At 39.1% G+C, this 22,672-nt stretch overlaps 1 protein-coding gene across 2 annotated transcripts; it reads right to left on the bottom strand.

Annotated features, from left to right (window-relative positions):
- Positions 1 to 49: 49 nt before the first annotated feature.
- Positions 50 to 21,131, bottom strand: slc15a2 (solute carrier family 15 member 2). Of its 2 annotated transcripts, none has more exons than XM_069154977.1 (23): positions 21,016 to 21,131; positions 20,708 to 20,807; positions 17,244 to 17,331; positions 15,807 to 15,948; positions 15,309 to 15,401; positions 14,561 to 14,660; positions 13,626 to 13,716; positions 13,471 to 13,548; positions 11,555 to 11,637; positions 11,295 to 11,378; positions 11,062 to 11,151; positions 9,592 to 9,636; positions 9,396 to 9,431; positions 7,471 to 7,559; positions 6,799 to 6,880; positions 6,123 to 6,248; positions 5,291 to 5,455; positions 4,716 to 4,762; positions 4,517 to 4,624; positions 3,923 to 4,022; positions 3,700 to 3,843; positions 2,350 to 2,454; positions 50 to 1,550 (listed from the first exon to the last, which is right to left on the bottom strand). In XM_069154977.1, exons 2-23 carry the CDS (start codon positions 20,714 to 20,716, stop codon positions 1,341 to 1,343), a joined length of 2,115 nt encoding a protein of 704 aa, XP_069011078.1. In that variant the 5' UTR covers positions 20,717 to 20,807; positions 21,016 to 21,131; the 3' UTR covers positions 50 to 1,340. The 2 variants fall into 2 exon arrangements, with proteins under 2 accessions (XP_069011078.1, XP_069011079.1); XM_069154978.1 differs by lacking the exon at positions 21,016 to 21,131 and adding an exon at positions 20,896 to 20,935.
- Between the last annotated feature and the right edge of the window lie 1,541 nt (positions 21,132 to 22,672).

Raw genomic sequence — 22,672 nt, 5'->3', positions numbered from 1 at the left:
GAACTAGGGCCAGTTTAAAAGTTTCATAAAGCACAAAACAACGTTTTGGCATCACTGTCAACAGTTTATTTACACAGCTCTATATAGAGGAGCATAATTTACACTTTTTTCCTGACAAACAACATCAAATATTGTCATTAAACACATCACAGACCAGAGCATCTCACTGGGGTTGAATGTTTGAGCACATACAACAAATCACACATACAATACTTTGAATAATCCCTTTTCACAGCAGACATCTTGACATAGTAGGAAAATCACAGCTGTTGTTAATAACATTGACAATGGCCCCATTCAAGTGTTCCAGTAAACCATGACGGACATCCTGAAACTGAAGCAGCTAAATGGATTTCAGCTTTCATTGCTTTTATTTGATTCACCTGTGATTTCAACATGTCTTCCGTGAAAAAGGAAAGCGGCAAGTATACAAAACCATGCCGGTTATTTCTATACAGTTTTAGATTTCCCATCTTTTGATATCACTGTTATAGGCACACAATGTAAGCAATAATTTCACCAATGTGTTCTGTCAACAAAGTCACAGGTTATGATTATTATGTGGCATCATAGAAAACACAACATTGTGATTCACATTTTGACATGGAGTTAATAAGCAGCAAATATATATACAGCATACAATCTTTAACATATCAATAGCACTATTGATCATGGTATGGAGAATTATTATGTCACTTTAAAAACACTCTTTCATGTGTTCAGTCTCATTCAGAAAATCCATCCCTGTATAGCAGTGATTCCCAAACTGTGGTATGTGTACCACATGGCCATGTAGGGTCAATTAGCATTAGCTTGACACAGTTGAGTCTTGACATGGTCCATTGATTTCAAGCAGAGTGAGTGGAATTAAAAAATGGCTATAAGGTCCAAAAAAAACAGTTGAGAAGCAAGTGGAAACACCAGACCTGACAACTCGGATGCCGAAGAGGATTTAGCAGGCAAACCGCACCACTATTAGCTAGACATGTAAACGTCTTGATTTTGAAACAGCCTTACAGCATTTTTTTGTTTTGTTTTGTTTTTTGTTTAGCTTTGTTTGAAGCTATTGCACGGTTAAATTAGTGAATTTTAATTGGTATCTGGAGGTGGTACTTGGAAAATTATGTTTGGCACATATGATACATAGTCTGAAAAGTTTGGGAACCTCTGTTGTACAGTCATAGACTTTGAATTGACCTGAGGGTTCAGAAAGGTTTCACAGAAAATATTAAACAACAATCATATTTGAGTGCTTCATTTTCGCGAAAATAAAACCTTAAAAAAAAAACATAAACCAGCCAAAAAGACACGAGTACCTGCGTACCTACGTACCTGCACAGTTACAATTTGGTGCTCTTCCCCATTTTATTCAGGTGTGTGTCACTATTTTTCTTCTTCATGTTGTCTTCATCATCTTCCTCCTTCCCTGAATCCTTCAGGTACATCTTCTCGAGCTGTTCAGGGTCAACGTAGGTGTAGAAGTAGGCCATGATGGAGAAGATGACGCAGACACCGAGCAGCAGGCCGGCAAACAGCAGGAACTCTTTCCACTGGGACAACAAACAAACACAGGGTCGAGTTAGAAGTGTTAGAAGTTAGAAGAGTTAGAAGAGTTAGAAGGGTGGAGAGAGTCAGTTCACTTGTTGCTGAGGTCATCTGCTCTCTACAAAAGAAATATAATGCATATAACACTTTTACACATGGTAACTATAGGCAGTCATTTCTTATACTGCAATCAAATATTAAGTTCGGAAGGAAAAAATATGAGCTCAATAAAATCTGGATTTCCAAAAATATTAAGCCTTTTTATTCTGTTACAGATTGAGTGTGTGTGTGTGTGTGTGTGTGTGTGTGCGCGTGCGTGTGTGTGTGCCTGTCCTCAGTCTGTTTAATATCTGCAGCCGGTCAGTGCAGCAGTCTGTGGTCAGCAGAGTTCCAGGTCAGCTGATTGTGTGTGTCGTCATATTGTGAATCCAAAAGCTTTTGACTCAACCATGGTGGACTGATTCACAATGAAAACTTTTTCTGATACACTAATGAGGCTTCATAAGCAAAATTCTGCAGTCTGTGACCAATACTAATAAAACTGTAAGTGATCATTTGTTTACTATCCACATAATTTCAGTCTTAAAGGGGCTTTTCTTTTTTTAGCTTTGAGAGACATTTCTTTCTTTGTAACTTCTGCCTTCTGAGATCATCTCGCACAGCTGGGAGCTAAGAGAGAAATGAGTCTTTTGTAATTTAGAGGAAGTGACACTTTGAGTTTATTATTACATAAATTAAACAACATCAAGATATTATTCAGCCTCTAAAACATGTTTTGTTTTAAAGTTTCCCAGGAAGCCGTACCTGTTCTAGCCCCGCCCCCTCAGCCACAACCAGCACTATCACGTTCCCAAAGGCCACCGTGAGCAGCCAGCCGGCCTGCAGGACTGACTTCATGTTGGTTGGAGCCTGGAGGGAGAAGAGATCCAGTGTTTGTGAAATACAGAGACAACAAGCAGCCCTGGGCTCGTACAAATATTTAAAGGTTCCATAAAATGGGGTCATATGTTCCTGAACATGATGGAAAGTTAGTTATGAACAAGAGACCAGACGAAGTTGAGAGTAAAACGATGGGATGGGATGTTAAAAAAGAGAGAATGCAGAAAGGCAGGATCATTAACAAATATTTTGTCATGACTTTTACATTGTTGAACTTAAGTTAACGACAGTGGATACACTATTTTGTAAGAACTCGCAGTTTCACAGAAGCTTTGAATACAAATGTCGTGGTGTCTTTGAAAATGTATGTTTTAAAAATAAAACACTTCATACATTTTACATTTGTTTCTGCAAAGTTTGCTGCTCTGATGTAGAGCTGCTCAGCACCACTTCACTTGCATGTATGATGCTTCTACGAATGCTGAGAAACTAGAATAACCACCTCACTGTTATTTGCCTCCACGAACCAGTCAAGTTGCAGTTTACATCCATATCTGTCCAGACTCATATAATATATGTGGTGACTTTGAAGCAATTGTCTTACACGTGTTCACGTGCTATGCATATAAAGCTGACTGATGACAGACAATGATCAATGAAGATTAGTGTCACCACTTCGGTATGTGTGAAAGTGTGAAATATGATCACAATCTCTCCCTTTGTTCAAGAGTTATAGCGTTGAATAAGAAGAAGAATAGAGTTTTTTGCAGAACATTATGATCAGTGAAAAAGAGTTTAAAGGTCAACTTCACTGTTGGATATAAAACGTCTTCACTATTTTATCCTATTGGACATTTCTGTGAAATTCTGTCATTATTTGTGTATGAATTCTTGAGGTATGGCCATGAGCGTGTTTTGTAAGGTCACTGCGACCTTTGACCTTTGACCACCAGAATCTAGTCAGTCCAAGTGAACATTTCCGCCAAATGTAATGAAATCTTCAAAAGGTGTTCTGTGAATAGAAAAATGTATCTGATGGATGAATGAACATCATAAGAGTGGCCCATAATAATCATAATTATATCAAAATCATCTTATTCTGTTTTTTGGTGCCACATATGCCACTAAGAAAACTGCCTTCAATCTAGGTCAGGACTACAGAAGTCCTACTAATGAACCCAAGACAACTTTCCTCCTTAACAAAAGAAGCTACAAACTTCTTCCTTTAATCCTGTAAATTGTAAGCGTTTGATACTTAAAAAGAAGTGGACAAACCTGTGAGTAGGAGAACTCCAGGCCCGTGATGGAGAACATGACCTCTCCAACAGTTATGAGGACGTACTGGGGGATCTGCCAGGCAATGTTCACGTTGTTGGCTTTCACATCCTCCATCTTGTGAGCCACAATTTTACCTGATTCCTGACAGAGAGAGTTCTGTCACCTAGCTGGTAAACTCTTTAATTCATAAAATAACATGATACTTGTATGGGATCCTGACCTCCAAGAGTATGACGGTGTAAAAAGCTCCAAAGTCCAGCAGGTCTAGGTCAAGACCGGAGCACCTCTCTGACTGTTGGCTGCAGCTGACTGCTGGGTATCTACCCAGCGACAGGAGGGACATGAAGGGTGAGATGATTACAGGGGAACAGAAAACACAGCATTATTTGACAAACTAAGAATTAGTATAATTCAAATTAGGAAGTGAGATCACGCATTCATAAAAGTATGGCTAAATTTGACAATAAATTACAGGAGGTGTAAAGTGTAAGGAGTAATTTTGCAAGTGAAACCAGAACTTCCAGGTTCTGTTTCAGAAGTTAGAAAACTCAGCCCTCAATCTCACTTAACATTTCATTCAATCTGTGTACAATGGAGGAATGTTCGTTTAAAATAAAGTTGTATATTTATTTATTCCAACCTGCAATATCACCTATTAAATTGATATGGTGGTGAGCAAACATGTGTCTACTAACTCTTTAATCTGGGGGGGTTTGTGTTGATTTATACTGTAGTATTATACTGAATAGAAGTGACTTCAGGATTGTGGCTCTTTATACTTCTTAATATCCCTTCATCCTGCTGGTCTACTCACTCTCCCCGGTCCACAGTCTTGTTTACAGACGTTCTGTAGCCGGCGGGCACGTAGAAAGACACATCTCCAACTGTTAGGTTCATGGCCTCCGGCTGTGTGTTGAGGAACCTGTTAATCGGGAGAACTCGTGAGCAAACCTAACATACATTTTAAGGCAGGTGACTTAGCTTTGAATGTTTTGAGAATAAACATATTTTACCGGACAAAAGGATTCCCGTCTCCGCTTTTCTCTGTGTAGTCCTCCACCTAAGTTATTGGAAAAACAGCCATGGCAAGAATGTTTCTGCAACACCATCCATTTCTGTTTTCTTCTTAACTCATTTGTGAAATTCTTCTCATTTTCAGAGGGCAGTTCTTTATACACATTGATTTAAAAATCTTGGGTTGGCCCCGGTTCAAACAAGGTGATACTACAAAGTTTTATAAATCAGGTCTTAGCAACACTGAAATCAAAATGTAGTCACAGTTATGTTGTTAATCTAATGCGAGCAAGCTACAACCGCACAATCTGAAACGGGTCCAACTGTGAACATGACGTCTGGCGACCCAACACCTGCCAACCAGTAGGAAGAGAGGATGGCCCTCAATACATGAGTGCCAACTCACAATGATGCCACTTATGTGGTTTATGTTAAATTTAGCTGATCGCTTAAATTAAACTCCTAAATAGTAATACCTGAGGATGCTTTATTCAAAACTTTAACTTGCTTATTTAGTCCTGAATATTTAACGCTACTGAAAAAAGATGTTGAACCAGTTTTTAGATTCACTCACAAATCTGCACTGGATTCCAGTACTTTCAGAGTACAAGATGAGACTGTAGGCCTTGTGTTGTTCAAACAGCTGGTTGCACTCTGACGTTGATCCACCGAAGGTGACAACAATTCCCAGATCTTTGCTGGGCATCCCCAGATGAAGCGTCTCATATTTTGGAGGGTGCTAAACACAGAGAGACCAGAGGGTTAATGTTCAGGTTCTGACCAAAATATTCACATTAAATCACATTAAAACACCTCTGACAAAACATGACAATAAAACACATCACTTGGGATCAAAAGATAGAAGCTCTTGTCATTCTTGATCTAGTCTCAGTCTTTAAAGAGGCATTTGTTGATATTATTCACTAAACTGAACATTGTGTGACACATTTGCCTGATTTAGTGTCATTGTGCCTTTTCGTGTTGTTGATGTTATTGTAGACTGGATTATCCTTTTTATCGGACTTGTAGCAGTTGATCCCTGTTTATTCTTCACATATTTTATTTCTGCTACAAATCTATTTCATGTGTTTTATAACCTCTTTTTACTGCTGCTGTCTCTGCCGGGACTCACTCCTGCAAGACATACGTCCAATCTCACTGATGCATTTCCTGCTTAAATAAAGTAATTATGACTGAACGAAGAGTGATAAACTCTGCACTTTCACAAAAGGCAAACACTGTCTCACACATGCTCAGACCTCTGGGGAATAGAGTCTAACCCTGACTTGTATTTAAAGAACTCAAAAAGAACCAGCAAAGAGGTGAATTTGAGGAAAACGTGGTCACAGAATTTTTTGATTTTCTTTCTATCAACAGTGAATATTATAAATAGGTTGTCTGGTTACCTGCAGGTTTTGGATGGGGTCTGGAAACAGATTGCTGTGTGGGACCTTCACAATGACTTCTCCTCCTGCCAGGTTATAAACCTGCAGGAGACAACTCCCTGCAGGAGCGGGATCCACCACCGTTTTCTAGCAAACAAAGGACATGACAGTATGATACTGATGAATATTCCAGCCTTTCAAGATATTGTTATTACACTATAATGATTTACAGTACAAATTTTGCCAACACAATTATAGTTTCTATTCTGGCACACAAGCTCTAAAACATAACTGCAAGCTACACACATGATTTCAATCAAATCTTTTTGGAGCCAACCCCTAGTGGACTTCTCATGGTATTGCACTTTCTGGGACTTCTGTATTGGCCTCACTTTTCAGACCCAGAGGCTACATCCACTTGTATACAGTCTATGTGCGATACTGATAGTAAGGTTAATGGATTAAAAAATAGTGCTATATTTCATTTTGTCCATATCACCCAGCCCCATACCAACTGTCCAGACAGCTCAGTGTGTTATTAACACTGCCAGTTACACCTGCATTACAGAAGTCCAGGTTTTCCAGAAAACATGGCAACTTTTAAGTTTATGTGCAAGTAATACTGTGTGTATGAGTAAGTAAGGGTTTTGGTGAGTGTCTTTATGTAACAAGAAGCATGATTACTGCTCGAACGTACCACAACGTTCACCTCCACCATCGTGGCCGCTCCGAAGGCCAGCGCTGCAAAAATCATCCCTGTGGCCATTTTCCTCAGAGGCCTGGAGGCAGACAGAGGCAGGGACAAACAGAGAATCAATACCTTTCATACATTTTTCATTACTGCAAGTCCATAGTGTTTTTTTTTTACTGTTCTGAAAGTCAGGCATCATCACTTTATAATTCAGAGAGATGATTTCTACATCAGTGTCCTCGCTGATCTCATCACTTGTTTAGACATAATGTCATCTGCAGCAAAAGTGTCCTTTACAACCTGAGCTAGTCTCTAAAACACAAAGAAAAAAACAAATCACTGTTTATGAAAGAGTTTTGTTTCTATTTGTGTGCCTGAAATTAGATTATTCACACTTGTAGTAGTAGTTCTAGGTACTGAAATGAACATTTATTTTTAACATGTTTTGTAGTTATGAATGTGCTACATACATGAAACACTTGCTCATCAGATTTACCTGTCTAACTGCACAGTATATGTAAGTATACAAAGACATTTCACTCACTAGTTAACCTGTTTGTCGACTGAGGCGTTTCCCTGGGATATAAACATGGCTCATTTTTCCAGTTTAAGAGGCTTCTCGAATGTTCAAAACGGCAATAAAAACAGGAGTATCCAAAACAACAGGCTTCTACTCACGTGATGTTGACTCTGCAAAGGCCAATGAGCGGATATATGATGAGGTCAAAGATGGGTACAAACAGAAGAATCAGCAGAGCGTTCAGCATCTAGACAGCAAGGGGAGGAAAAAGTCTCCTTTAAATGACTCTATAAAGGACTCATAACATAATAAAGGTTTGGTGTGTGCATGAATAAAGAGATTCTGATTCAATGTTGCCTGTAATGAGATGGAAGATAGCAACAATTATACAGCTATAAAAGTGTTTTGTTGAGACACCATCACTTAGTCTAGTTAAGCAGTAGTCTGTGCTGTGTGAGAAGTGCTAATGTGACATACTGGTGAGTGTTTTTATTGGAAATAAAAAACATGAACTGATTCATGTTCCTGGTTGTATATCAGTTATACAGTAACATCTGTGAGTATTTGGACAGCAGCACATTTTAACTGTGCTCTGTATTTGAAATTAAAAGAGTTGTCTTTCAACTTTCAGGATGTTTACATCCATGACAGAGCAACGTGGGACAACTTATGCACGTGTAGTCCTCCAATTTTATGACAACACTCATCTTAATGTTACAGAGAAGACAACTATGAACATGTTATGGTCAAGGAGTGTAATGTTCTTGACTGGTCAGTCACATGATCTCAGTCTAACTGACAATAATCCGGCTGCAGCGGCAGCCTTCCTAACCTTCACTTGAAGGAAGTGACAGCAACAGTTGCACCTGTCACCTTTTTTAATGTGATTCTAATTTACCTGGATTATTTTGGTCTTATTTAGGTGTGAATGAAAGTGAGGCTTTAACCTGGTAGCTACTTTTTTCAAACATGCACAGACCCATATATTGGAAGAAACAAATTCATGTATTTAAAAAAAAAAAAAAAAAAAAAAGTGTCTAATAAACAAGTCAAAATCTTTCCTTAAAGAGCAGTCTGAAAAATACAGACCTTTGGTGAGACTTAAAATGTTTATAAATAGTGGATACCCACTGTTGGTTTCTGATCAAGATTTACTTTCTAGAGAGCTATTACATTTTTAACTCTGTACTCCAGGACTTTGGATTTTAAAAGTCACTGTCCATATACGTATATACTACAATGCAGTTATGGTCGATTGTTGAATAACTCTTCCAAAGTTATAAAACGTTTAGTTTAACTGACCATAATTAAAACTTAGGTGAAGGTTTTTGTTTTTTTTGAATCCTTACAGTGCTCAGAAAGAAATGTATCTACTATTCCTGATGATACCAAATAAAAAAAGGACACTGTGATTCTTATATGATAAGACAGAAAAGATACAAAACATAAAGTCAATCCCCATTTTCAAAGTCAAAAAGAAACTTTGAACTTCATTGTGATGCTTCACTAAAAAATATACATACATCATAAACTGTATGTGTGTAATTCACTCATCAGTCCACGAAAGGACACGTGTCAGTGTCACGTTTTGGCTCAACTAGGCGTGAAAAGTACACGCAGGTATCTGGACGGACTTTCACCCGGGAGACCGGTGTTCGAGTCGGTTGAAAAGGAAAAGTTAAGTTACTTGCACAATATAATGTATTAAACGTATGTGACATATGGTAAGTAACGTACGTAAGGATAACTATGTAATATTACTTTTTATTTGCTGTATTTAAACCCAAGCCATGATCTCTCCCTCAACCTAACCACTTTTTTTTTTTTTTTTTTTTGCCTAAACCGAAGGCACCTTACTTTTCATACCTAGGTGGGTCAAAATGTGACACTGACATGTTAATCGTTAATGGACTGGTGGGTGTACTACGCACTTTCGCGCGGTTAGCAGGTTGACAGCGAAAACTGGTTTTCCAACTTATTCATTATTTTCTTTTATCTGGATATCCTGCCAAACATTATTGCTGACGCGGATGATTAATGGACACTGAACCCAAACACTGAGAGCAGAATGAGCTGCACATACCTGCATTTGGTCAGGCTTTATAGTGAAGGAATCTCCCTGTAATAAAAACAAGACAAGGGCAGGTCAGCCATCAACAATGTACTATTATACTGAATAAAAAGTAATCAGATGAAAATCAAAACCCTCCCACTGATATCAAAGTGCAACTATCTTATCAGGTTTGTAAAATCATATCTTTATGTGAGGAAACGCTTACAAAAGCCATGTTCATCCTTGTGGCTTGAAGTGTCCAGCGGGATCCCTGCAATAAAAAAAAAACCAGACTGTTACTGTCAGATTAGTTTAAGGCCACAGCTCCACTATTAACTTTGTTAAACGACCCTTCAACCATAGCAGATTATCTTTCTTTGTTTTCCCGCAGAGCATAATGATAAAAACCTGGAAACATTTTCACATGCAGTCGGAGGGATTTTTGTGGGTTTGTCTGCATTTTTTGGAAGTTTTTTTAATCAGTCGAATTCAAATGAAGAATGAGTTGAGGAGGAATGAAATTCAGGAATTTTGAATGTGGCTTTGAGGTTGTCCATAATCAGATGGTTGTGTTGAATGTTGACCAGAGGAGAAGATAACAGATAGTTATCAGATTTCATAAGAGAGCTGTGCTGCAAAACCTTGACCACATTCTGACGGAGAAGGCAGCTCAGTCTTTTCTGAAGGATGGTGCTTGAGCTAAAACTCAATAACGCCGCTCTTAGTTACTGTGAAGCTACTGCCATAATATCACTTGAACTTGGATTAAATGCCTGATATGCAGGTCCAGATGGATTTAAGAGGTAGCCAAATTAAAAACTATACGCTATTTCAATTTATCCAAATTACAGACTTATTTGTCTGTGTCCCAGCTGCACGATGAACTGTTTAATAAAAAAGTATTTATACCCAAATATACTTATGTCTTGAATTTTGATGAGAATGTAACATTGGTGTAAGAACTGCCATTTCATGTTTTACAGAGTTATGTGTCTGACATTTCTGACTGGGACCAGTAAGTTCCTGGTGTGTCCACTGGTTGCCTGGCAACTACGCAAGAAGCTGTTGAAGATATCATTCGTTTTTTGCAAGTGCTTTATCATAAAACAAACCAAAAAAGAAGAATTACCACCTCGCAGTTGCATGCCTCCGTCAACCAGTCAGGTCACAGTTTACATCCATGTCTTTCCAAAATCATATGCTGTATGTAAAGAAGACTTTGAAGGAATCCTTGCATGCGTTCACATGCTTGGCCAATAAAGCTGACTGACAGCAGACGATACTTTCGATATGTTGTTGCAAAGAAACACACTGCAACCCGACAGTACAGAGGATATACACTATCAGCACCATTTCAAGGTGAACATTTAAGATTAGTGTCACCAGTTCAGTATCTGAACAATTCTGAAATGACCTTTGGCCATTGCTACATCTTAAAAGAATTTTGACTTGTTGAACGTGCTTGAAGGATAATCAGACTTTTCAAGATTCATCCTGAGGGAAACATGAATGTCTGGACCAAATTGTATTTATTCTTGTTGAAATGTTTCAGCCTGAATTAAAGTAGTGGTTGAGGCATTAATTACCAACCTGAAAGTCTCTTCCAACACTTTTACTGCATTCAACTTGAGATATTTGGTGTATTCATTGTGGTCACATTGTTATGACACTTCCCAAGTGTTTTGTCTTCCCATACCTGCTGATCAAACAGAGCCCAGAACATTGGCAGAGGGATGTAGAGCACCAGAACCCGCAGAACCATCTTAATCTCCTGGATCAGACGCTTCTGTTCAGGCACAAACACAAAGAGTGGACGAATCATTGCTGCAACCAAGGTACAAACACGATTTTGACTTTCTCAAGTGCCCTCATAAAACACAGATACAAATCTCTACAGCAGAGTTGATAGTAGGAGTCCGGTGTTGTTACCGAGTACTTCCCCTCAGCCCAGTCCAGCCAGTGCTTCCTCTGAGGGTCGTACTTCGATCTGTTCCATCGGTTTTTGATGGCAAACTGTAAAACACAAAGTCAATAACGGGTGAAAATGCAGAGTGGATGGCACAGACAGAGGAAAAGAGTCAAATTCATGCCTTTATTACAGCACATAATAATGATAAATAGCACTGAATCCGTGCGTGCACTTAATATAGTGCTCAGATACGACGGGGGAGAAGTGGGAGATGACTCACCCCGATGCAATTGCAGACTTCCAACAGGATGTTTCCCTGGGGAGGAGTCCTCTTGTACAGACTGCTGCCAGAAATGAACACAACTGCACAGAGGACAGATGAAGAGGAGTGGAGAAAACAGTTTGTGTGACAAACAATTGCAAACAAATTCTGCCCTCGGCTGGTATCAGAAGAAGCAACATTATAATATGACCTTACTTTTAAACAAGACAAGAAGACAGGAAGAAGCAAAAGTCTCAGTGGTTTATCTTTTAAAGATGTGCTGTCCTCTCAGTGGATTATGAGATGCTTCAGGGTAATAAATCTGAACATGCTGTAAACACACTTTAGGCCTTTGACATTAAAGCCCAGACTTTGTCTCGCCCTCACTGCGGCTGTCTGTAGCCTCTCTAGTATTAAATCACACTTTGTTTTCACAGTGGACGGGGCGGCCAAGCATGAATACCACAAGGATCAGGGGGTGACGGGTACGCAGAGGCAGAGATAACGGACTGTCAGGATGTATATGGATGGGCCTTGATCAAGAGGAAGCCCAGCCAGTAAAAACATATCCTCAGCATCCAGATCGCAGCCTGAACTAAAGCGCAGATCCTCAAATGTGACGCTTTTTTTGGAAGCTGATACAGAATGGGTCGATATTATTAGCTGATATGAGCTTATTGCAGCTACTCTATGTCGTTATCCAACATAAACTGTGATAATAGTCTGGAAACCCTGTTCACAATAAGGTTTGCTCAGTCCCTCTGAAGGGCCGACCAATCAGACACCAGTGGGTGTGGCTAAGGGGGATGAATACAAATTCAAGTATTTGTTTAAAAATGTAGTTCCAACAATGGCAGAGCTAGAAGAAGCAACGCTAGCAAATATTAGAAGCCGGAGCAAGACTTCCTAACATAAAAAGAAAAAAAGGAAGCAATGGTCATTTGCCGACGTAGCTTTGCACTCTGCTCACATTGGGGGAGGGTCTTGGTTGTTTACACCTGGTGAGTTTTGGTGCACAACATACATTATATGGCGTTCAATAGCAATTAGTTAAAAGCTTCTCCAATAGTCTCTAAATTAACTCAAGGTCGCTCATTCGGATGCAACGACTGAAAACAATCCCCAATGGAGTGTAGCCACACCCATATATTCATCAAGTGAATTTGTTTCCTAAAAGATACCAAATATGTTGGTAAAATGTGTTTAAAATAATGCATAAGACATCTATTTACATAAATAACACATTTGTAGAAACCACCGCATCTTAGGTTTGAATCCGAACAAAAGGGTGTGTATTATAGGCGTAAGAAGTTATTGAGGTACATCTCTGTGACAAACACTTTCAGGGTCAAAAATTAACTTTAAACATGTTTACCTTCATTTTTTGCTTTAGATAAAGTCTCTAAGACGTAGTAATTTCCACTAGTTAAAAATTCAGCCAACTTAAAACAGTATTTACTGCGACTTTGATCTAGATTTGTGACTTTGATTCCAGATGGAGCTGAGAAATGTTTAATAAATTGCCTCAGATGACTTCACGAGTCAGTTTGAGCTGAAGACGACAAGTTAAAGAACGAAAGCTCACCAGACCTCTGCAGCCCGTTCATCATGTCTACATGAGGCTAGCAAGGTATGAGGTTGCATGAATCACTCTAATCTATAACTGAACTATTGGCGAGTTGTGACTTGCATTGTGGGTAATGTAGGTGCCAGATTTGGAAGAGAAACATGCGAATTAAAATAGACAATATCTCTGGACATCGCCGTTCTTAAAGCCACGGCTTTATCATTATCCTTTTTTTTTATATATATATATATTTTGTAAACTCCATATTGCTTAAGCTCTTGACGGACAGTGTTACACAGTTACTGTTTGAACTTTCCCTGCTCCAATGAAGTACATCTGCGTGGATGATGCTCCAGTGGAAACTCACCTAGAGCCAAAATCATTAAAACTGCAGGAACCCCGAAGGCCAGAGCGTAGCAGTCACCACCGAAACACTGCACATCACCTGCAGGAGTGGAGGGACGTTACTCACACAGCGGACCTCACTAACACATGTTGAAAATGACGATCGTGAACGCTCACCTCTCAGTATGGGTGTAATCACAGTGGACAAGAGGCTCCCGGCGTTGATTGACATGTAGAAAATGGAGAAGAATTTCTGCCTCTCGCTGATCTGGAGGAGATCGATAAAACAATCACAGGTTACTTTGACTTTTTAATCTGACTGTTGACAAACTGTCGACACGCTAGCTCCTCACTACTTACTTTATCTTAAGAGCGGTAAGGTTTCAGATTAGTTTAAAAAATATTATCTATCGCAATGACTGTATCAAGCAGTTGTAGCACTGAATAATATAAACTTAGATTTGACCACATTTTTACACAACAACAGTTTATATGTCCATCTGAAAACCCCTGAGAAACGTGTCTGGCTCTTTATCAGCTAAATGGTTCACTTTGTTTAACTGCTGTTTGTTGCTGGACTCTTGAGTTTATTAGAGCTTGTTTGATGAGGGCGGCTGCTTGCTGCTTTTGGAAACAAGATTGATGGCGGTGATAAAACTAAAGCACAGAGTACCAACAAACCATAACAATAAGTAAAAAGAGGTTCAAATTCTTAACGCTGAAGAAGTCAAGATTAAATAATTTTGTCACTCTGAACTCAAAAATAAGTCTTTTTAGATCCACTTTTGATATTCAAATTGACATTTACATACACAAGACAGGATCTCGTAAGCTTTATGAAGATAAAAAGTCGAGCAGACTCAGAGATTTCCATGCATAGAAATTTAAAGCTCAGTTTGGTCACATATTTCTGTAACACTGCATGAATTTTTATGAGTCTACATGTATGCAGCATTTACAGATGTCACAACCTTCTTTTACTGAAGAAACCCTCTTGAAAAACCCTCTTGGAAAAACTTCTATTACCAATAGATGGCCCCTTTGGAAAGAATCTGAAAACTCGTCGACATCTACGTTGATTTCTACTAAACAGAAGACATTCAGAGTCTTACATGCTCTTCATCAAACTGGTCTCCTCCGAATGCAGCAACGCAGGGTTTGATTCCTCCGGTGCCGAACGCTATGAGTATCAGACCCAACATGGACAGAGCGCTAGGACACACACACACACACACACACACACACACACAGACACAAACACAAGCTAACTGCTGATGCAAGTGATTTATGATGGACATAGAGTGTATATTAACTAGAGTTTAGTGCTGATCAGGTTACACAAATCATTTATCACACATAAATGCAAAACATTTCATGGTTCCAAGAATTTGTTTTTCTCTGTCTAACTTCAAACTGGACATCTTTTCGTCCTATTCAGTATTAAGGCATCCTAGAGGGACCCGGAAGTTAATTTTAATGCAAGTTTCGCCTTGTCAGCTTGTGCAGCTTCCTCAATCTCTCATCTTGACTGGCAGCCCAAAGACAGTGACAAAGGACACACTAACAACACAAGCATTACGAGAGAGATAAGACGTATGCCAATGTAATTTAATAAGGAAACTTATTATGTACCTTTTAGCTGCACAAACTTTACAGTTCATAATCATTCTGGTTAGAATTTAACAAAACACTTTTAGGAATAAGGAGAATCTGTAACTGCTCGTCAAAGGCTGTTAAAAGCCCAAATTGGGCTCCTTCGGGCATCTGTGGGATGATACACATGGTATGATGTAGTGTTCTGTCTAATAGCTCTGTGCTGTGACTGTGTTTGCAAAAAGGAACCCTTTCCAGATGACTTACATGTGCACGTCGCTGCTTCCCACAGTGGGAATGGCTCCCACCGACTTGACCACATGGCCGATCACATACACGACAGACAGGTAGATGATGGTCCTGTTGGGAGCAAAGTGTAATTATGTACATTCAAAGTTTCACCCCACATCATTATTCATAATCTCTGTGTGTGGTCAGGGTGACTCATCTCCACTAACAGGTAGTGTTGGTCAAAGCTCCCGGGTTGACAGGATAAAATATTACATGGTGTACTGCAAACTGAGATCCCGCACCACTGATGATGATGAAACTACACATGCATGATGGACACATCTATTAACTGCAGGATTGTTTCTGACTGGGACACTGTTTCTGGAAAGACTTAGTGAGTAACTTTTAAACACATCCACTACACTGAGGTGACAGAAACTCATAATCTCAAAGCTTCTGCACATGAAAATTGCACGACTTGACAGTTTTTTTGTGGGTGAGCTGACCATATAGCTGAAGGGTACCGACACTCACTTGAATTTTCCAAGCCAGGAGTCAGCGATGAGAGCTCCCAGTATGGGGGTGAAGTAGCAGAGGCTGCTGAAGGCATGGTAGACGGCGGTGGACAGGTCCTTGTCCCAGTGCAGGTAGGTGAGGAAGTAGAGCGTCAGCACCGCTGTGGTCACACACACAAGCAAGCGTTAGGATGTGAACGGACTCGGGGGATGGACGAGTCCAAACCCACATTAAAAGACTGAAACACAGCATAACATGGAAACAAGTTATATTCTAATCCAAACTGTCTGACTGACCAAGAGCAGTATAAAGAATCCCATAATCCTTTGCCCTCAGTCAATCCTCCAGAATTTACAGTCAGAAATAACATGATTTGACCTTCCACCACCTAAACAGGATCCAAAAGACCCAGAGTTACTGAAAGCGCGAGGGGGCAATCCCTAAATCGTGTGCACCGTAGGCTTGACGTTCAAGTGGTTAAGTCATTAAAACACTGTTGCTAAGCAACGGCAACACGGACGGCGTCTAGAAGCCAGCGAGGTTAACAATTTAGCAAGCTAACACGGGGGTAACATAATGCAGGAAACGCAAAGGCACAAACAGAAGAGATGAAGCCGTTAGGAAGAACAACTTTTTCTGTCTCTCTCCCGCCTGCTTCATCCACCTGCACCCTGTTCTGCAATCAGCCTCAGCTGCACACACTTTGCAATCACACAGTCAGTACAAATACTCCCCTTTAGTCGCACAGATTATAAAGTCTGTTTCCTTGTGTGTAAGCTGATGTATGGAAATAGACTTGGTTTTCTGGACTCTGAATTTCCCCGTGTGTTTTCAAGTGCCAAACAAAACAAGGACATTACTTCGGCCTCTAGGAACAACTGATGGGCATGTTTTGCTATTTTCTGCAATTTTATAGAAAATAACATGTATTGATTCAGTGATAATGAAATAAATAATAAATAGTGGCTTTAACAACATGCATAATAAGTGCAAGAAGTGTTGTCAAATGTTCGAGTCAACATTCACTGTCCTGCCATTAACCAGCAGAAGGAAATCAGGCATTGTTTGTGTGTGCGTGTGCATGCGTGTGTGTGTGTGTGTGTGTGTGTGTGCGTGTGTGTGTGTGTGTGTGTGTGTGTGTGTGTGTGTGTGTGTGTGTGTGTGTGTGTGTGTGCGTGCGTGTGCATGTGCGTGTGTGCGTGTACTGATGTAACGTGACAGACTGACATGCGAGTATCAGTGAGGTCATGTGAAAGAAAGATTCTTATGTCAATATTGTCCCCTCGATATCTTTTAACTACTTTAACCAGTCTGAGAGTTTTTACAGCTTTATTCAGAAGACCATAAAGCTACTCTGTAGATGCAGAATTATTCTTCAGGTTATCTGTACTCTAATACTACTACACTCATACTACATACACTACCACGTGTTGTCCAGACATCGTTTTTACATACCTTTCATGCCATAGTAGGAGAAGCGTTCGCAGAACTCGTTCACCACTATGAAGCAGATGCTTACTGGGTAATTGGTCCCACATAGTTTCTAAAAGAGGAAAAACATATTGACTGAATGAGATTTATCACTTTTATACATACATTATGAGACATGATTCAAACAATAATCCACTTCTTTTATTATAATCTCTTTTATCTTTGTCAGATATAAACAAAACCTTGCAGATCCAATCAATAGTTTCTCCATCTCCAACAGTTATGGGATGAATTTCAGTTGCTTGGATACATTTGAAAGTTATTTTATGGGCATTTTATAAATCAAACGTATGCAATGTATTGTTAGAGATGACATAAACTGTTGAAATAAGAGCTGTAGTGACAGGTGTTTAGTCCAGCTCCAAATGTCACACATAATCAACATGATCTAGTTCCAGCTACTCAGAGGTGAAGATTTGCATCTTTTTACAAATGTATTATTTATGACTGGTCAACTAAGCTATTCATCAGCTACTGCAATCTAAATAAATTACTAAAAGATGAGTCATTAATGGAAATAATCATGAGTTGCAGCAGTTAGTAGTTACAGTAGTTGGACTCGACATTGCCTGGATTAGTAATAACTTAAATTAAACCGTGCACATGCAACCGATTAAAACATCGGAGATTATTTCTGCATGTTCTGTATTTTAGTACAATTTAGACCGATGTTAGTGCCAACAGCCAACTCACATTAAATATAGTTTTATTTGCTAAGGTTTTTATAAAATTCAGTGTTTTCTCCATCATTTGTTCATTGAGCCACAGTAATCCCTGACCTCATGCTGCCTTACATGAAAATAATACTTTTTTTTACTGAGTCAGTCACACTCTGATGGCGACTGTGGCTCAGATGGTAGAGCGATTTGCCCTTTAATCATGAGGTTGGTCCTGATGGCAGGCCAGCATCTTGTTTAGCAGCTCTGTCACAGTTGGTGTGTGAATGTGTGTGTGAATGGGAGGTCAATTAAAAAGCGCAGTGAAAAGTTATGAAAATGCAGATCATTTTCCATCTATCCATATCAGCAGATAACTGTAGTATACTGGGAGAGACTGGTGCATCCATACTTGTGATGACTTGATTTGATATTTCTAAGACTAAGGTTAATTTAAGGGTCAGTTCACCCAAAATTATTGAAAACATCCTTTTCCTGTCTGTCAAATTTAAATGCAGACGTTTTGGTCGTATTGGTCTGAGATTTCTGCTACATTAGAGGCAAATGTCACTTTGTTTTTACAGACCTGATGCCATGGAAACGTAATTTAAATGGGGAACAGTGTAAATTGAATTTGCCTTAAGAATCATGTGACATTAACAGCTTCTGCATGGACCTTGTTTTGTCAAAGACACTCTCACTTTGAATTAGTCTCTTATCTCTAATTAGTCTCTGTCGGCAGTTCTTAAAAGGGACTGTTTCTTCGACTGAGGGGACTTTAGTGAAAAATAATGACAACAAAGAAAGAGTTCTTAAAGCCGGGTCAAATAAAGAGGCCACCTACTGCATATTCTGCATAGACACTTATAAGCAATGGAACTGGAAGAAGTGTTTTACTTAAGCAAAAGTACAAATACCACACTTTAAAAACAAATCCACTACAAGTAAGAATCTTGCATTCAAAAACGTACGGAGGTAAAAGTATGTAAATATCAGCAAAATGTACATAAAGTATCAAAAGTGAAAGCACTCATCACACAATAAGAACGCTCCCTGTCAGTGTTTTATTTTGTTTTTGGATTCATATTTATGATGCATTAATGTCTATACATCATTTTATTGCCAGTTATTTAAAGTTGTGCTGATTTTAACTACTTTATGTGCCGTTGGTTTGTTTAAACTACAGTAATCCATCATATTGCACATGATCATAAAATATTTGTATCATTTCTGTTCTGTAAGAGCCACATATCTCTAAAAAAAACTTTGCAAAACACTTGTTTTCAGCTTTGAGAGAATGTATTTTCCAGCTGATCCTAGATGGTTTTAAAATAGATTAATTTGCTTAAAAAGTAGGAGGATTTTCTGAACCCATGAAGGAACATCCAATCCTTCAGTTTATCAGAAAAATTCTAATTCGAAGTCACCAAATTTGAAAATACATGGTTTTTACTGGATAGAAAAGGGATGGAAATGAATGGAAAAACTTAAAAGTATTGAATAACTAAAGCTCTCAGACAAATGTAGTGGTTTAAAAAGTACGATATTTACCTCTGAGATTCAGTGGAGTAAAAGTAAACTGCTCAAACAAATAAAGGGAACACTGAAACAACACATCCTAGATCTCAATGAATGAAATATTCCAGTTGAACATCTTTATTCATTACATAGTGGAATGTGTTGAGAACAAAATAACATAAGAATGATCAATGGAAATCAAAATCATTATCCCACGGAGGTCTGGATTCAGAATCATCACTATAAAGGAACGGTTCTGCAGGTGGTGACCACAGACCATTTCTCTGTCCTCGTCCGTTCTGGCTGATTTTTGGTCACTTTTGCATTTTGCCAGTGTCCTCACCACTAGAGGGAGCATGAGGTGTCTACAACCCACAGAAGTTGCTCAGGTAGTGCAGCTCATCCAGGATGACACATCAATGCACGGTGTGGCAAGAAGGTTTGCTGTGTCTGTCAGCACAGTGTCAAGAGCATGGAGGACATACCAGGAGACAGGCCGGTCCACCAGGAGACGTGGAGGGGGCCGTAGGAGGACAACAACCCAGCAGCGGGACTGCTATCTGCTCCTTTGTGCAAGGAAGAACAGGAGGAGCGCTGCCAGAGCCCTACAAAATGACCTGGAATATTTCATTCATTGAGATCCAGGATGTGTTGCTTAAGTGTTCCCTTTATTTTTTTGAGCAGTGTATAAAGTTACATGAAATGGAAATACTTCAGCAAAGTACAAGTATCTTTGTACAGTACTTAAATGTAGGCCTACTTTTTTTTTTACATTCCACCACCCACTCTAAGTGTGATAAAATGTTTGTAGTATAATTCAGTAAAATGACTCTTGAAAAGATGTTCTATCACAGTCCGTTTCCACAGAAGATAATGAGAAGTCCGTGTGCCACCAATAGTCTCCAAACAGTCCCAGCCTGTGAGGAGAGGAGGGTGTGCCTGTTGCATCATCGCACCAATAATCTAACGTAACGGTTCAGTTAGAGCTGGCAAAGAGAGCAAAAAGCTCCCTGTCCCTCTGAACCACATCTACACGTCTACTTATGAGCCCCCCCAAAAAAACCACATGTCCACTTCATGTGCAGACCTCTGGAGCACCCTTCGATCCATGTGTCCCTGATCTGTTCCTGCCACAACTCGATGGAACTTTTTCCACCGTGCATGAAATTTGGAGAACTTTCCAAACATCAAAACACACAAGAAAACACAATGAGCGAGTGAGCGCGTGGTGCACAGAGCCGGATTCGTATTTACCTTCGTCATGTTGCGTTATTTGCTGCGGAAAGTTTGGATCTTTACTGGCGCATCGGGAAGCTCCTGACTGACATCCAAGTCCGTCCCACTCTGCTCCGCTCTGGGGGCACCAGCGTAAAGCCTCGATCATTCAGCTCTTAAAACCGACTTCAAAGTTAATATTCCACCAAGAAACTTGGACTTATTACCTCAGGAAACACACCGGGCCTCCGCAGAGTTGAGTTCTTATTTAAATGATCCCAAACAGATCATCCAAAGGAGTGCTTTTTTTTTTTGTAATGCATCTATAAAGTTGGCATTTAACTCACTTTCTCTGGAGCAGGAGGTCCGCTGGTTGTGGTGAAGCGGGGATCAGCAGCAGCAGCAGCCCCTTTGCGTGTACAATAGTGCCGTTGTTGGACTCAGCTGCGGACCTGACTGTGGGATGGAGGCTCAAAATGACTTGGAAGGGAACTGTTGGAGGAGCTGCCGCTTTTCTGGGCTCACATGAGTTTAAGCACATCATCCTTTTCCTTTTTAATTGACCTCGTGCAACAGGCACGCCCACTATGTGTGTGTGTGTGTGTGCGTGTGTGCGCGCGTGTGTGTGTGTGTGGCTGGGGTCTACAAGTCATGTGAGACAATGAATCCGTTTACAGTCACATATCTCCAAGAAATGTCCTCTGAAGTGATAAAAACAGGATGTGTCCGTGAAGTCGGACACTTCACGTTCTGAAAAAAGATTATTGCCTTTAGTCGTCGTCACGTGTTCAACATTGTTGGATCTGATGAGCAATTAGACTGCAGAGAAATCTATAAAAAAAAAAATACATATAGTAGATTATACTCGGTCTTCACCAGTGTTGATTATCAGATTGTTTTTGTACAAAAAACAAATTAATACTTCTCTGTATAATATTGTAAAGTTCTGCTGTAAGGACTTTGATGTGTTAAGTGCCATGAAATAACCTCTGTTGTGATTTAGCGCTATATAAATAAAATTGAATTGAATTGAATTGAATCGTTTTTGTACAAAAAACAAATGAATACTTTTCTCTCACCCCCTTCCACTTCCAGAAAATATAAATTGTTTAAGTGCTTTAATTCCCCAATAACTTAGCTTGGAACAGAGACTTTTTGTGTATTTTGACATTCATTTCAAATCAGTTGAGTTATTAATCATGAAAATGGTCTTCAGATAGATGTAAATATGACAGTGTTGAAACATTACCTGTGTTACAAGTATAAACCCTGCATTCAAACTCTCAAAAATAAAAATGGCCCATTCATTGTATAAATTATAGATAGCCCTACATGTTACTGCCTTTTTTTTTTTTCTTTTTTTTTTTTTTACAGATGCCTGTATTTGGTTGACACAAGGCTGGGTGATACAGACTAAATCTAATATCACTATTACTGATTAAAAAATATATTTTTTTAAAATTTAAAACTTGATATTGCAGTATTGTAGGGATTGTATGGACTATTGGTGCTTTCACAAAAGGTTTACATAATGAGATTTGATAAATAATCATTAATAATGTAGATATAATAAGTGAGTGGGTAAAGACAAATAATAGAACAACTAGAAAAGTTTGGTAAATTGACAAAATTACATAATTTTACTGTAACGCAGCGTTTAAAACCAAGAAAAGACACTTATGTCATATAACGATATTACCGTTTTCCAAAATAATAGATGAAATGTAGTCTCATCATGATCTGATGAAATAGGGACATGTAGCCCAGGACTAGTCTATGTATGGCTTTATAGTTTACACATAGTTTTCACTTTCGTTATGTTTTATAAACTGGTAATTTTTTCAAGGTGAAATCCCAACTAATCCAACTTGAATTTAGATGTCAGCTACTGTGACAATAGTTGAGTAAAAAATACAATGTTATAGTGGGACAGAAACATAAGAAGCAAACAAGGAAAATACTCACTTACTTTTTGTAACAAATGTGACATTTGACGTGACAATA

The sequence above is a fragment of the Embiotoca jacksoni genome, unplaced genomic scaffold (assembly GCF_022577435.1).
Source record: "Embiotoca jacksoni isolate LCO1_2020_lvr unplaced genomic scaffold, fEmbJac1.0.p SCAF_2, whole genome shotgun sequence".
NCBI lineage: Eukaryota > Metazoa > Chordata > Actinopteri > Embiotocidae > Embiotoca > Embiotoca jacksoni.
The sequence above is the reverse complement of the archived record's forward strand: the minus strand, read 5'-3'. Positions and strand labels throughout refer to the sequence as shown.

Excerpts from the sequence above, each read along its gene's own strand:
- slc15a2 (XM_069154977.1), bottom strand. Across the intron at positions 11,379-11,554 it reads AAGTCTGCAATTGCATCGGG|TTTGCCATCAAAAACCGATG; the intron begins GTGAGTCATCTC and ends TGTGTTTTACAG. Across the intron at positions 9,637-11,061 it reads GGGCTCTGTTTGATCAGCAG|GGATCCCGCTGGACACTTCA; the intron begins GTATGGGAAGAC and ends TTTTTATTGCAG.